Source organism: Helianthus annuus, chromosome 16, assembly GCF_002127325.2.
Source record: "Helianthus annuus cultivar XRQ/B chromosome 16, HanXRQr2.0-SUNRISE, whole genome shotgun sequence".
In the NCBI taxonomy this organism is placed as follows: domain Eukaryota; kingdom Viridiplantae; phylum Streptophyta; class Magnoliopsida; order Asterales; family Asteraceae; genus Helianthus; species Helianthus annuus.
The window spans coordinates 171,429,537-171,444,157 of record NC_035448.2 but is presented as its reverse complement, the minus strand read 5'-3'; the positions used below and the strand labels follow the sequence as shown (position 1 = coordinate 171,444,157).

The 14,621-nt window shown below is 37.3% G+C and overlaps 1 protein-coding gene and 1 long non-coding RNA gene across 3 annotated transcripts; one reads left to right on the top strand and one right to left on the bottom strand.

Annotated features, from left to right (window-relative positions):
* Positions 1 to 1,253: 1,253 nt before the first annotated feature.
* LOC118488308 lies at positions 1,254 to 2,534 on the bottom strand. Its single transcript, XM_035985663.1, has 3 exons — positions 2,405 to 2,534; positions 1,858 to 2,363; positions 1,254 to 1,277 (listed from the first exon to the last, which is right to left on the bottom strand). Exons 1-3 carry the CDS (start codon positions 2,532 to 2,534, stop codon positions 1,254 to 1,256), a joined length of 660 nt encoding a protein of 219 aa, XP_035841556.1.
* A 7,792-nt stretch (positions 2,535 to 10,326) lies between these two features.
* LOC110916840 lies at positions 10,327 to 11,998 on the top strand. Of its 2 annotated transcripts, XR_004882989.1 has the most exons (6): positions 10,327 to 10,709; positions 11,020 to 11,082; positions 11,192 to 11,266; positions 11,364 to 11,399; positions 11,486 to 11,703; positions 11,805 to 11,998. It is a non-coding gene; the product is annotated as an uncharacterized LOC110916840 (long non-coding RNA). The 2 variants fall into 2 exon arrangements; XR_002580070.2 differs by having other exon boundaries at positions 11,020 to 11,266.
* Positions 11,999 to 14,621: the final 2,623 nt, after the last annotated feature.

Here is a 14,621-nt window from a genome sequence, read left to right as displayed (position 1 = left end):
TCAAGAACACTTTGAGTGTTTCTTGAATATATGAAGAACACAACCCAGAAATATGAGTTTTCCGGTAAACTTATGAGTTTTCCGGTGAACCGTAAATTGCCGAACACGAATTTTTGCTAGAAACTTCACTAAAAGCCTTAACATATCATGCTTAAAAGAGTTTTAAACAAGGTTTTCTATGAACTAACAACAAAAACACCAGAAATTTCGAAGATTCAAACAGATTTTTCAATAACAATACAAACTTCAAAAACCCGAAAAACACCCAAAAACAACTCGGTTTTAACAAGGAGAAGAGCCAAGGCTCTGATACCACTTGTAGGTCCGGCTAGGGGAGGATCTAGTCGCCTACTCCTTGTGTACAAACCAACCCGGTTGTGCGGAATCCAACCGGGAAAGCAAACCGAGATAGAGATCGACAAGAACACGAGATACAAGACACGTAGATTCAATGTATAACACACTTGTATATCAAAGAGAAGAGTTCAAGTACAAGATAGTTCAATATCCGGTTAACACACTAAAGCTCTCTCTCTCTCTCTCTCGGGTTCTCACCTTGTGTTACTCCGAAATCACTTGATATAGTCATATATGTGTGTTCTGCACATGTTGTTTGGTATGGGGTTCGCCCATGTGAGTAGAAGCCCAAACATTTTGATTGGCCCAAAATTCATGTACATGCACGTACATGAATTCTCAAATATGAATATTGTAACATATTAGTCATCAAGTGACATCATCATGACATCATGATGATGATATCATGATGATGTGGCAGCGGGAACCGGCTCGCGGCGCTTCGTGCTTCACGTGTCAAACTCTGGGACGCACGACGGAGGAATCTCGTGACGTTGGGCTTGAGCCGAACCGAACCGAGTCGAACCGTACCGAGTCGTGTCCACATAATATGTATCAACAAACGGAAAAACTCTTGACAGCTAACATGTGTTTACTCTTTTTACATGTTTTTTTTATTCTCAATACTACTAACGAAAAAACTCTCAGACAGATAAATTCTGCAAGTTGACAGGTCAGGACCAGCACGGGTCAGGACCAACACATACTTGAAAGATTACTATGAACTCAAACAAAACATCACTACTAGAAAAAGGGACAATTTCTTACAGAAATTTCCTACACAATTTTTTTCGTCACAGATTACAACACTTTTATGATGAATTTCCTATAAAAAAATTTCAAGATTTTGTTACAAATTTTCGATGCATCCACGACGAAAAATAAGAAAACCCTAATTAATTTACAGTTGCGTCACAAATCTGTAGAAAATAACCTACAAAAGGTTAATTATTATTCTTTACCGAATAAATATTTACATAAGCAAAAAAAAAAATAAGGGAAAATAATATCGTTTCCTACACATTTATGACGAAAATAAGAAAACCCTAATTAATTGACAGTTGCATCACAAATTTGTCGGAAATAATCTACAAAAGGTTAATTATTATTCTTTACCGAATAAATATTTAGGGTAAATTACACTTTTCGCCCTTTATGTTTGTATTGAATTACAATGGGTGACCTTTAACATAATTACAGGCACGGTCCTTTATTTGAAAAACTCTGTACATTTTTCGCCCTTTAAAAGTAACAATGTTAAATTTTTCAGTTAAGTCTAGTCACATGCCATGCACATGAGGGCAAATTGGTAATTTTACCCATTTATTAAAAAAAGATAAAAACTATAAATGTATGCACATAAATCCATATAAGTGGTCATCTTCTTCCTTTCTTCAACACCCACTCCCCCCCACCCACCCACCACTGCCACCATTTTCTTTCTCTCTCTCATGCTCTCTCTCTCTCTCTCTCTTCATCTTCACCACAATCCCCACTAACCTGATCCAAAACCTTGCAAATCCCCAAACCAAACCCTAAATCGAAACTCTGTCTCTGGCTAAAAAAAACGTATTTGTAAGTTGTGGAGACAGTATCAGTTCTCACTTCTTTAATAATCTTGATCTTCGAAGCTGCTTCAAACGAGTCAAGTTTCAACTCAAAGATGGACTTTTCGGGCTTTGTCTCTTCCTTTGCAGCAGTTTGACCTTTTGCCGCCACACCCGATACCCCGGCGGCTCCTTGCTTCATCACTGCCACAACTGGCGGCTCTTTCATACCCATCTTTTTCATCATTATTGAAGAAAGTTCAGCTACCTCAACTAATGTGAGTGATGACATTTCGTCTACGAGTCTCCATACGCGTTCTGTTGGTGGGCTGCAGTGTTCGGTTGGGTCAAATGTTGCAGGGTCGTAATCTGTTGGGAGTCTCTTTTGGTCGATCTCAATTTCGTCTTCTTCTTCCACTTGTTTTGCGGGTTGACTGAACATTCTGGTCAAAGTCAAACCTGTTGTGAATAGAATCCATGGGGTAAATGATGCCTGATGCCTGGACAGAATCCATGGTCGATCTCAATTCCGTCTTCTTCTTCCACTTGTTTTGTGTCAATGAGGTTATGATTGCAGGTTGAAGGAGACTTGAAACATATTTGGGTGTTGTTATTCAGATACGAAATCATAAGGATCGAACAAAAATATCAAAGTCTGAAGTGATTTTAATAAGCTTGATATGTTTTTGATGATTAGATTGTTTGGGTTTAACAAGAAATTGCAGGTTTTGGTGTTTAAACATGGCAATGAGGGTTTTACTTTGAATTATTGAAGTTGGTTTATTACGAAACATTTAAATAAAGGCGTGAAATGACCAGAATACCCTTATGTGACTAGACTTAACTTAAAATTTTAACGTGGTTAGTGCTAAAGGACGTAAGGTGTAGTGAGTTTTCTAAATAAAGGACCGTGCCTGTAATTATTGAAGTTAAAGGCTATCCATTGCAATCCGGTACAAACATAAAGCACGAAAAGTGTAATTTACCCAAATATTTACATAAGCCAAAAAAATAAAGGAAAATAATATCGTTTCCTACACATTTATGACGAAATATTTATTTTTTAATTAAATTAAACCAACCGTCGGAATTCCGTCACAACTTTTGACAAGTTTCCGACAAAAAATAAGAAAACCCTAATTAATTGACAGTTGCGTCACAAATCTGTCACAAATAATCTACAAAAGGTTAAGAGTGAATTTCATGAATTGTCCTTTATCTTTATACCCATTTTCAGGCATTGTCCTTTATGTTTAAAATTGACGAGTTTTGTCCTTTATGTTTTCATATCATACACGTTTAACCTTTAGGCCTAACCCAGTTAGTTTTTTCAGTTAAATTTGGTTATATGCTTTGCACATTAGGGCTTTTTTGTCAATTCAAAGGTAAGTTCAACGGTAGATTTACAGCTCAAAGGTTTTGCAACCTTTGAACTGACAGAAATGCCCTCATGTGCAAAGCATATGACCAAATTTAACTAAAAAAACTAACTGGGTTAGGCTTAAAGGACAAAACGTGTATGATATGAAAACATAAAGGATAAAACTCGTCAATTTTGAACATAAAGGACAGCGCCTGAAAACGGGTATAAAGATAAGGGACAATCCTTGAAATTCACTCAAAGGTTAATTATTATTGTTTACCGAATAAATACTAATATATGCAAAATAAATAAGGGAAAATAATACCATTTCCTACACAATTCGGACAAAATATTTATTTATTAATTAAAATAAACCATCCGTCGGGATTTCGTCACAACTTGTGACACATTTCCGACAAATATCCTTGTATTAAATATAAATACAAGGAGATATACTATCATATTTATAAATAATAATAAAACTAGTATATACTAATTATAAAATAAACATATTCCTATAAATTTATGAGAAAATGCTTATTTTTAAATATAATTGTCACAAAGGCATAGGAAACAAGCCATGTATAAATACAATTTTCTACGCATTTATGACAAAATGCTTAATCCATTGCAAGTTGTGACACATTTCTTACGACATTTAAGGATTTGTCACAAATGTGTAGGGGTGACATGACATGTTAACCGGCATTGCTCACCACTCCCTTGAACTTTGTCGGAGAAGCTCTTAGTTGGTATAAATACTTGAAAACAAATAATCTTTTGGGTACCTGGCCTAAATTTTCCCGCGCCCTTGAACTTCGTTTCGGTCCTTCGACTGTAACACCCCGAAAACGGGTTTGGTAATCAAACCCCGTTAATACTAAAAGACGGGTAAAGTACCGTTAGTGGTAAAAGTAACCAGGTAAATATTAGGATTTAAATAAATAATCCTTATATTAATTAAAAAGCGGATAAGTACTTTCAAGAAATAAAATGGATAAAAGGCCCGAGTTAACGGAACTTAAAATAAACAGGTTAGAACTCCCGGGACTCACTAAGTTAACTAGGGGTAATTAACCTAGTTAATTATTTGTTTAAAAACAATAAAGAAGCATGGACTAGTAAGCCTTTTATAAACCGAACGATAGTTAAGGGACCAAAGTTGTTAAAATTGAAACATGTAATATTAAAACAAAATAATTACACCAAACACACACTTAGGTATGTGTCTGGTCGACTAAACACAGGGGGCGATCCAGGAGCTCCTCAACAAACACTAACTCTTGCAAAATCTGCCAAATTAAAGGATCAAATCTGTTCCAAATCAAAATCTAATCACAGAATAGTGATCTCCTCAGTGAATGGATCATAACGTATGTAAATTTCATAGAAAATTTCCACCTAAAATTTCTGGATGAACATAAGAAATTTGAAATTGATGTTGCATGATTGTGGTATGGATGAAATTGATGTGAAATTGCCAAATTGATGTTAATCTTAGCTAAATGACAAGTTATGAACTTGATTGTAAATATGTAAAAATTATGCCCACTAGGTGTTTGTTAAAATGCCTGAATAAAATTGCGGTCTACTCGGTTGTGTATAAAACTTGATTATAATAGGTATTCGGATGAATGCTAAATAGTATGATGATACAGGTCTCGCTTATAAAAGGGAACCCTTAGCTCTTGTGAAAATGAATAAAGAAACTAGTCACGATAATCGTTTGAACTAGTTAAAGAAATTAGAAGTATAATGAATTTGATGAGAAAACTAATTAAAACGGTAGTGTAAGAATAATGCTTATCGGATATTTAACAAATTTCATAAATGAATTGTTGAACTTAATTGTGTAATTGCTCGTGTTATAGGCCGTTTGACTTTTAAAAGTCAAACTGACCAATAATGAAATCAATTGGTGATTTTGATATAAAGTCCGTAAGGTGAGATAGTCTTAATAATAATGACTAATCTAATCACCTTGCGAATGATAAAAAGTAGATTGACGCTCGAAAAGCTAGGTGGAAGCTTGGGTAGAAGCGGGTCAAACGGAACTAATACGCGTGGAAAAGCATAGTCGGAATTCAAGGTAAGTAAAAGCTTACACCCTTTTTATAAAACATGTATTTATTCATAGATTGTAAATATGACAAAAGCTATATCCGAAATATGTTTCCGACACGAAATAATACGGATCGGAACATATAAAATGATGAAAATCCTTGGTTAATGGAAAAAGGGATCTAATGGTAAAATCTGAAATGGGTCGGATGGGCGAATTGGTAGTTAAAAACCATGTTTTGTTATGTATGTAAACATTTGGTCATATAGGCCAAACGGGCCAAATTGGATGATAACACCCATTTGGCAATATCGACTAACATTTGGTTATCAAGTTATATGTTCACAGGATTGAACAGAAATTGAATAATTGCGTCACTTTGGAGTAGCGGCTAATAAAATCAAGGTATAAAAATGAAACGGGTCTATATGTTGACCGAGCCAGGTACGCATAAATACGATATTAGTTTTATGTGCGATTTTGGGTCAAATATTTAGTGGAAGCCCGTCATCGTGAATGAGGGGCTAAAGTTGACCAAAACGCCCTTGATGGGTAAAACGGATAAACAACCATCATCAACAAGAAAGGAGTTACATCATAACGAAAGACCGAACCCGGACCACAAAACCATGCTCTCGTTGAGCGAGGGCCTGCACTCACTCCGTTCACCTCCCCTGAAGGTATAGAGCGTTGTCTTTTTTTGTTATTTTGTTTTTATGCCTTCAGGGGAAGAAGGGAAGGTGTAGCCAGGCGAGGGAAGCCCCGAAAGGCTTCTTCGCCGGGCGGCTAACAACAGCAGGTAAAGGTCTAGAGATTTCATCTCTCTCTCTGCCGGTTGTAGCCAGGGGAATGAAGTTCGGGTGATCTTCATTCTCCGGGCGGCTAACCTCTAGTGACTTTGTATTAAAGCCGGCTGAAACAGAGGGCTTGCTTGTATCCCAAAAAGAGGAAAGCAAGCCCTCATGCCTGAAAGCCGGCTAAAGAGGAAAAGTCACAGAGAAAGCCTAGCCTCGAGTCCGCAATTCGTAAAGTCGTTTAGAACATGTATTATGATAAGTTAAAGTTTAGTTAGGTGTAAAGCATAGGCATAAACCCCTTACGGATTTAATGCCTCAAATGGTTTCTGGTCGTAAAATAATAACCGAAAGGGTGATTTCGGAATTAATCAATTAATAACCAACAACCCACCATAAGGATAGTTGTGGTGGAAGTCCACATGGCAAGTAATGTGAAAATATAACGCTAGAATAAAATGTAGGAGTTTATGCGAAGAGTTGCGTAAATATCCTTAGCGGGTCAAATTAAGCACATAACCATAAACGGGTTAATGATGTGTAATAACCCGTGATTTGAGACTGATATGATAGACATTATTGAATTTAAGAGATTTATGGGAAATAGGGATCAAACAAAAGTTTGATAAATACATGAACGAGTCATAAATTAGCAAATTATATTTTAGTCCGAAAGCGTAAAAGTCCATGATTTTGTTAAACCGGATGTCGGATGTTAACTCCATATGATGGAGAATTAAATTATGGTCGTGTAGGAAAAAGAATCGTGTAAAACGGACATCCCGATCAAAAGTTCTGAAGCTTTGAAGTTAGAATTTCGATCGAAATCGAAGCTGGGCAAATGCAGCAACAAGCTGCAACATTCTGGAAAAATCAAGGCCTCGCGCCACGCGACGCCGAAGGCCTCAGGACGTCGCGCGACGCGACGGGGTGCCTGATGCGCGAAAATTGTTTCTTTTAACTTTTTATTTTGCATTGTGAACCCATTTAAATACGTTTTAAGCTACGTATGACTAATCTAACTCATGTTTTATTAGTTGCAGGTAAAATTCTAGTACTGGAGGACGATCAAGCTCAAAGAAGGACCGAACACGATCAAGTTCAAGCTTCCGCACATAGTTTTTGTCGTTATTTTTAAACGGCAAAGTTATACTAGTCATGATGTAATATTTTTAAATCTAGAAAAGATTTAATTAACCTGTATTTTCCATATATATGTAACTAATATTACATGTTCGTTTCCGTAAATTAAACGAAATAAGTAAAATATTAGCGAGGGTGTTACATCGGCCTACGAAAACCATCAAGCCACGCTCTTTAAACTCACCCAAACATCCACTGTTACCGCCTTTCAATCCGAATTCGAGCGAATTTGCAATTGTGTGGTCGGTCTACCAAGTGAAGCCTTGCTCAATTGTTATATCTCCGGGTTAAAACCGGAAATTCGCAACGAACTCGCAATCCACAAACCCACTTCCCTACATCAGGCCTATGGCCTTTCCAAACTCATCGAAGACAAACTTACTCTAGCCAAAACTACAACCTATCAACCACGTACCTTCACCTCCTCATCTAACTTCAAAACCACACTTAATTCCACTACCACAACACCAAACGCAGCCACTGCCTATTCTTCCAACAACCCAAAACCTTCTACCACACCCCTACTACCCACACCTAAATCGACCCTTCCATTCACCAAACTATCACCGGAGGCCATTCAAAAACGCCGCAGTCAGGGCTTATGTTTCCGCTGCCCGGAAAAGTTTTCTCCCGGTCACAAATGCAACCCGCCACAATTCCTACTCGTTGTTGATGATGACGACGAGAACCCATCGGATCCGCTCCCTGACCAACCGCTGCCACACACCAATCATCCGAACTCACCACATCAATTGTTCACGTTGTCCTCTGATGCCTTTTTTGGTTTCTCGTCACCTCAAGCCCTCCGTATCACGGGTTATGTGGGGAACCAACCGGTGCAAGTGCTTGTCGACACCGGTAGTACACATAACATCATCCAACCTCGTTTGGTGGCTTTCCTCAAATTGCATCAGCAACCCATATCGCCGTTTGCAGTCATGGTGGGCAACGGTGAAGATCTCAAATGCGATGGTATGTGCCCGTCCTTAGGGTTACGTTTGGTAGACACAGAATTCCAATTGCCTGTCTTTATTTTACCAGTTGTAGGGGCCGATGTGATACTAGGCTTAGCTTGGTTACGGACCTTAGGCCTAGTTTTGGCTGATTTCGCGGTCCCACAGATGACTTTTAATGTGGGGCCCAAGGCCATAACCCTCACTGGTGAATCTCGCACAAGCCCTGTCACCATATCATCCTTACACACCCTAATTTCCAAACATAGTATAGCCTCCCTTCACACTCTTTATTTCCAGTTTCACCCTACAACACCTACGAATATGCCATCTCAACCTACCCATAATGATCCCCAGATACAAAACCTTCTGGAATCATTTTCCCATATCTTTGTGTCGCCTACTTCCCTACCCCCAAGTCGAACCCAAGATCACCATATTCCAACCGTTCCTACATCCAAGCCAGTAAATGTTAGACCATACCGTTATCCGCAGTTTCAGAAGGAAATTATGACCTCACTCATAGCCGATATGTTGCTAGACGGGGTGATTAAGCCAAGTACCAGCCCGTACTCATCCCCGGTTCTACTGGTACGCAAAAAAGACGGATCTTGCTGTTTCTGCGTCGACTACCGGGCTTTAAACTCCATCATAGTTAAAGATCGATACCTAATTCCAACGATAGACGAGTTATTGGATGAGCTACATGGCGCTACGATTTTTTCAAAAATTGACTTAACCGCCGGTTATCACCAGATTCGACTAGCACAGGAAGATACTCACAAGACGGCGTTTCGAACAGTCGATGGTCATTACGAATTCCTCGTAATGCCGTTTGGGCTCACCAATACTCCGTCTACCTTTCAAGCCACCATGAACGATATCTTCCGGGATGCATTGCGTCGATATGTGTTAGTCTTTTTTGATGACATCTTGGTCTACAGTTCGACGAGCACCCAACATTACCAACATTTGCACAATGTTTTTGAAACATTGGCTTTTCATCAGTTCTATGACAAACCATCTAAATGCATCTTTGCTGTGGATTCCATATCGTATTTGGGTCATGTCATATCAGCCAATGGAGTGTAAGCCGAACCCGATAAACTCTCGGCAATCCAATCCTGGCCAACACCCTCAACTATGACCAAGCTTCGTGGGTTTCTCGGTCTTACGGGTTACTATCGTCGTTTTGTCCGCAACTATGCAACCATTGCTTATCCACTCACCGATATTTTGAAGAAGTCGTCTTTTGAGTGGAATGAAACGGCTGCCCAAGCTTTTGCTCAACTCAAATCTGCCATGGTATCATTAATAACCCTTATATTACTTGATTTTTCCAAACCATTTGACGTAACCACGGATGCCTTTAATGTGGCCATCGAGGCTGTTCTCTCTCAGAATGACAGACCGATTGCTTTTTTTAGCAAAAAGATGTGTCCTCGTATGCAAGCGGCTTCGGCGTATGTAAGGGAACTATACGCTATCACGGAGGCAGTAAAAAAATGGCATAAGAACGCTATAGATATTAACCCCCTCCTGTGGGTGCGTGTGCGTTGCAAGATGGTAGATACCGAAATAGTAATTCCAGCAAGTTTGAAGATTAATTTTGGCATAAGAACGCTATAGATATTATATATATATATATAGGGGATGGTTCAAATGAAAACCACTTTTATTGTGAAAACTCGAAAACTAACTAAAAAAAGCCTAAAAAACACACAAAATTTTTTTTTTTCAATTTTTTTTTATAAAAATCGCTAGTTTTTATATATAAAAAAAACTTTTTTTCAAAAATTTTTTTTTTGTGTAGTGCACATGTGTAATAATACACATGTGTAGTACACATACATATGTGCAGTATTACACATGTGCACTACACAATTTTTTTTTTTTTTTTTGAAATTTTTTTTTATATTAAAAAACCTGCGAAATTTTGATTGCAAAAAAATAAAAAAAAATTTTGTATGTTTTTTTTGGCTTTTTTTAATTAGTTTTCGAGTTTTCACAATAACTAGTGGTTTTCATTTGAACCTTCCCCTATATATATATATATATATATATATATATATATATATATATATATATATATATATATATATATATGGAACCCATTAAGTGGAAGTTACCTTTGAAATCAATATTATCCGTTCGATCATGCTGAGATGAAATCTCAGCCGTTTAAACTCCCAAAAATAACCGCTATGATGGCGGTTTTTTTTACAGTTACTTGCAGTTTCACAGTTCCACACTCTCTCTCCCATAAACCTGCAGTTAGCGACGGTTCTAGCTTTTCACCTAAATTCCCGTTCTCTCTTCCCCACGTCGCCACAACTCCCCTAAATTCCACGTTCTCCACCTACCCACATTATTCGCTGGTAACCTCCCATGTTTCGGTAAACAAATACCCTCTTCTCGCATCTTTCCACTCTCCAGCCACCAATCTTCGTCTTCATCGTATCTCTCTGTAGTATCAGCCTCTCTCTCAAGGTACGTTTTAATTTTCATTGAATCAAAGGGGTTTTTTTAATGGATTTATACGCTTTGCTTGTGTATTCATCATAGTTATGGGATTTACCCTAAATCGGCGAGATTTATGTTTATTTGCATATATAGGGTTTTGATTTTTTGAGTTCACTGATATCAATTATCCATTAATCATATCTCTGAAGTCTAGCGCACTGACGGAGGTCCGATGGAACTGTTACAAAGTGGGCGTTGTTCATAATCATCGCTGGTCAACTGTCACCACGATCTTTTCTTTGAAGTAAACTAATTTTTTGGCGTTTCTTTAGTGTAGACTTTACTATGCTCTGCTGTGAAGCTTTTACGCAAGGGAAAGAAAGATACAACAATAGGAGAGGTATGATTATATCATCTTTCATAGTTTCACTACAATAGATGAAATTATAATATTTGCTTCTACATATATCTATTTCCTAATCAAAACCAGTTGTTCACTGTTGAACAAGTTTTATATTGATATATGCAAATCAACATTGATACCACTGGAACTTTCTTGCATGTGTAGAGTGCTCGGTGATCAGGTAACTGCCTGCACATAGTAGTTGACTATATAGCGTTTATCTAATAAAAATAATCTTTTTCTGATAAATTCCGTTAAATTGTTGTGATTTTTTGTAGGGCCAGAGATGATAAATTAAAGGAGTAACTTTGCAGGTATACAAAACAGACATCATTTTTTCATTGCTTCGTCCATCACCCAAAGTATTATATACTAATAATTATTTGATCAATCCCTGCAGCTGATGATTGAGAAGATATGGCTATGCTTCAGATAATAAATAGAAAATAATATTATTGCGGTACTTTGACCCTGTTGGTGCACACCCTACTGGTGAGATTGGTGAACACTCACGTGGGGTCCCCAACACTCATATGTTTTTTCAGTAAGTTGCCATTGGGAGCCTACCTGAACTTAAGAGTTTTTGGAACTGACTACTTAACTAAAGATGGAACAAGGGTATGTTGTGTAATGTTTACTTGATTGGATATTTAGAGTTTTTGAGTATGCAACGTTTGCGAATTTGATCTTGCTATTTCAATTTACACCGTGGACTTTAGGTACAGGATTATATCCATGTACATTTAGCTGACGGATACGCTGCTGCATTGAAAAAGCTCTCTGTCCCAAAAATAGGTGTGTCTATGTATTTTTTCCCTACTAATTACAGTTTAAAGAAATATGCAAAATTGATACATAGGGTTGTTTCATTTGTGTCAAGCTGCTGCTGTATTTGGAGGGAAGAGTTTGGCAACCCAAATATAAATATCTGAGAGATTTGCATATGAGGTTTATGTTTTTATAAGACTTGTCTACATATTTATTAAAAATTTGAATTAAATGTTTATTAATTAATCTGATATAGATTGCAGGCGCTATTTTTTTCATTATCTTTGTAATCCAATCATTCTTTCCAACAATAGAATCATGAGTATGGATACTGGATACTACAAAGGTTTGTATTCATCATCTTTCTCATTTAGTAAAAGTCATCTAATAGTTAGATTATTAATGTCAAAATTCATTGCTTCCACCTTCAAGTCCTTTATTTATACTTTTGATTGAATGTTGGTAACTAGATTAAATATATAGGATGTGCAACTAGGATGAGCACGGTACCCGTTCCGTACCGAAAAATGGGAAAAGTTGGTATCGGTACTGGTACTGAATATACCGGTTCGATACCGGTACCGGTACCGAAAAACGGGGAAAGTGGGTACCGTTATCAATACCTTAACAGTTTCCTTTCTAATCAAATTTTCCCTAAATTATGTTAATTCAATTTCTTAGTTGAATTCTCTACTTATAATCTTATTTGATTATGATGCCAGAGTGTAACCATAAAGTTTGAAATGTTGAGGGGAATATCATTTGTGTTTAACAAAAATGTTGTGGTGACAGGTAAGTTGAATACAAGTGCTATTTTGAAAATGATACAATTTAACAGGGCTTTAGCATTATCAAATCTCCAAGTCTAATTCAAACCAACTAAAAGCTCAGTTATAGCAGCCTCAGTTTCCATTATTAATATGCAAAGTAGAGTGTTTGCAAAAGAAGAACACGAGTTTTTAGCATCAAATTCCGATGTTTAAAGCTCGCGAGTCGGCGTCATTTTGTGTGGCTTTACTCTTAACAATTGTATGAAGTTTTTAATGAGGATTTAAGAAAATATTTTAATTTTGTCATTCTTCACTTATCATTAGTTATCAACTTATTAATATGACATTTCATTGCAATACTTTTAGTTATTATTGATACACACCTTTTCTTTGAAATACAAACTTGTCCATTGCTACTTCGAAACTTTACTAAGAGCGTGGGGTATGGTGGAGCGTGGGTTGGGGGCATGGTGCGACACGTGGACTATGGGACAACCAAGACCAAAAGCCAATTTCAAAGGGGTATGGTGGGGCGTGGGTTGGGAGGCGTGGAAAAAAAACCCATTTCAAATGACTAGTGCTCTTGGCCAATGAGGTTCCGCCATGTCATGTGGTAGCCCCGCCCCACGCCCGGCCTAAAACTCCCGCCCAAGGGGCCACGCCCAAACCCAAGCCCACCCGGGGTGGTGACTTGGACATTTCTCTCCAACTCACGCCCCAACCCCCGCCCCATACTCCATAGTCTAAGGTAAGAATGTTGTTTGACACACTGGCTGAACATAACTTCAGGATTCTTTTCCATCTCAGCAATCCGTGATCCGATTGACCTAGGATGCAGGCTCACACCATAATCTAGAAATAACCAGAGTGGCCTTTGAATTGTGTTCCGGAACTTACTGCTTCATCAAACCAATAAATTTTAAAGTGCTCGGAGAGGGTATAGAGGTTGCTTCTTGAGGTAATTTATTTTGGCAGTGATGCATGATTTAATTCAAAACTGTAACTTTGCAAGTCTTTTATTATATTAACAACTTGTTTTGAATTGATGGTAGCGCCCAGTTGGAGATTTAGAAGTTGTTGCCTGCTGATACATGGGATCTTGGATAGAGCTTGTAACTACTCTATACATATCACCACTATATGCTAAAATAATGTTTTGGCCTCTTGCACTACCATAAAAAAGTCACTTCAAAGCTGCAGCAAAAATGAGAGCTATGAAGCTTGAAAACGGTATTTACCTTAATGTGGTCTCGGATTTTACAAAAACTATTCTTTCTCTTTTGTCAACATACTTCATCTTTTAGACAGTGCACTGCACTTTTTTACTGAAAAAACTATGTATTGAGCCAGGAGAAGCATCAAAATATCATGATCATTCATTTATTCTTATGTTATCACTGACTTGGCTATTGTTGCTTTCAATGAGGCTTGTAGGATGATTGGCTTTAATTTACATGTTTTAACGTTGATCATATTGTTTTTTTTTAATATTTTTATCAACTTAGAAACTATGCAGTTAATATCGGTGATATATCAGTTATATCGGTCGTATCGGTCCCTTAGTAAAATATCGATGTCAAATATCGGTCAAAATATCGGTACCGATATTATCCGCGATATTGACCGATATTTGACCGATATATCACCGATATTTGACCGATATAACCGATATATCACCGATATTTGACCGATATAACCGATATATCACTGATTTATCACTGAATTATTGTGTTAAATTGCTATATATATAAATTTTGCATTATATTAAAATTACCGATATCTCAGCGAGATAACCTATATTTCAACACTCTATCATTTCTACTTTTTTTCGTTTTTTGGTTGTAAATTTTTAATGTCCGTTATCCTTTGATAACTTAAAGAATGGTACTTTTGTTTGTCACACTGATTAATTCTGTGAGCGCTTAGTATATGTTATCTTTGTTTCTCGTATTGTTTTGTTTTGTGTATAGTTCTTTGTGTTTATAGGTTCATTCAGGT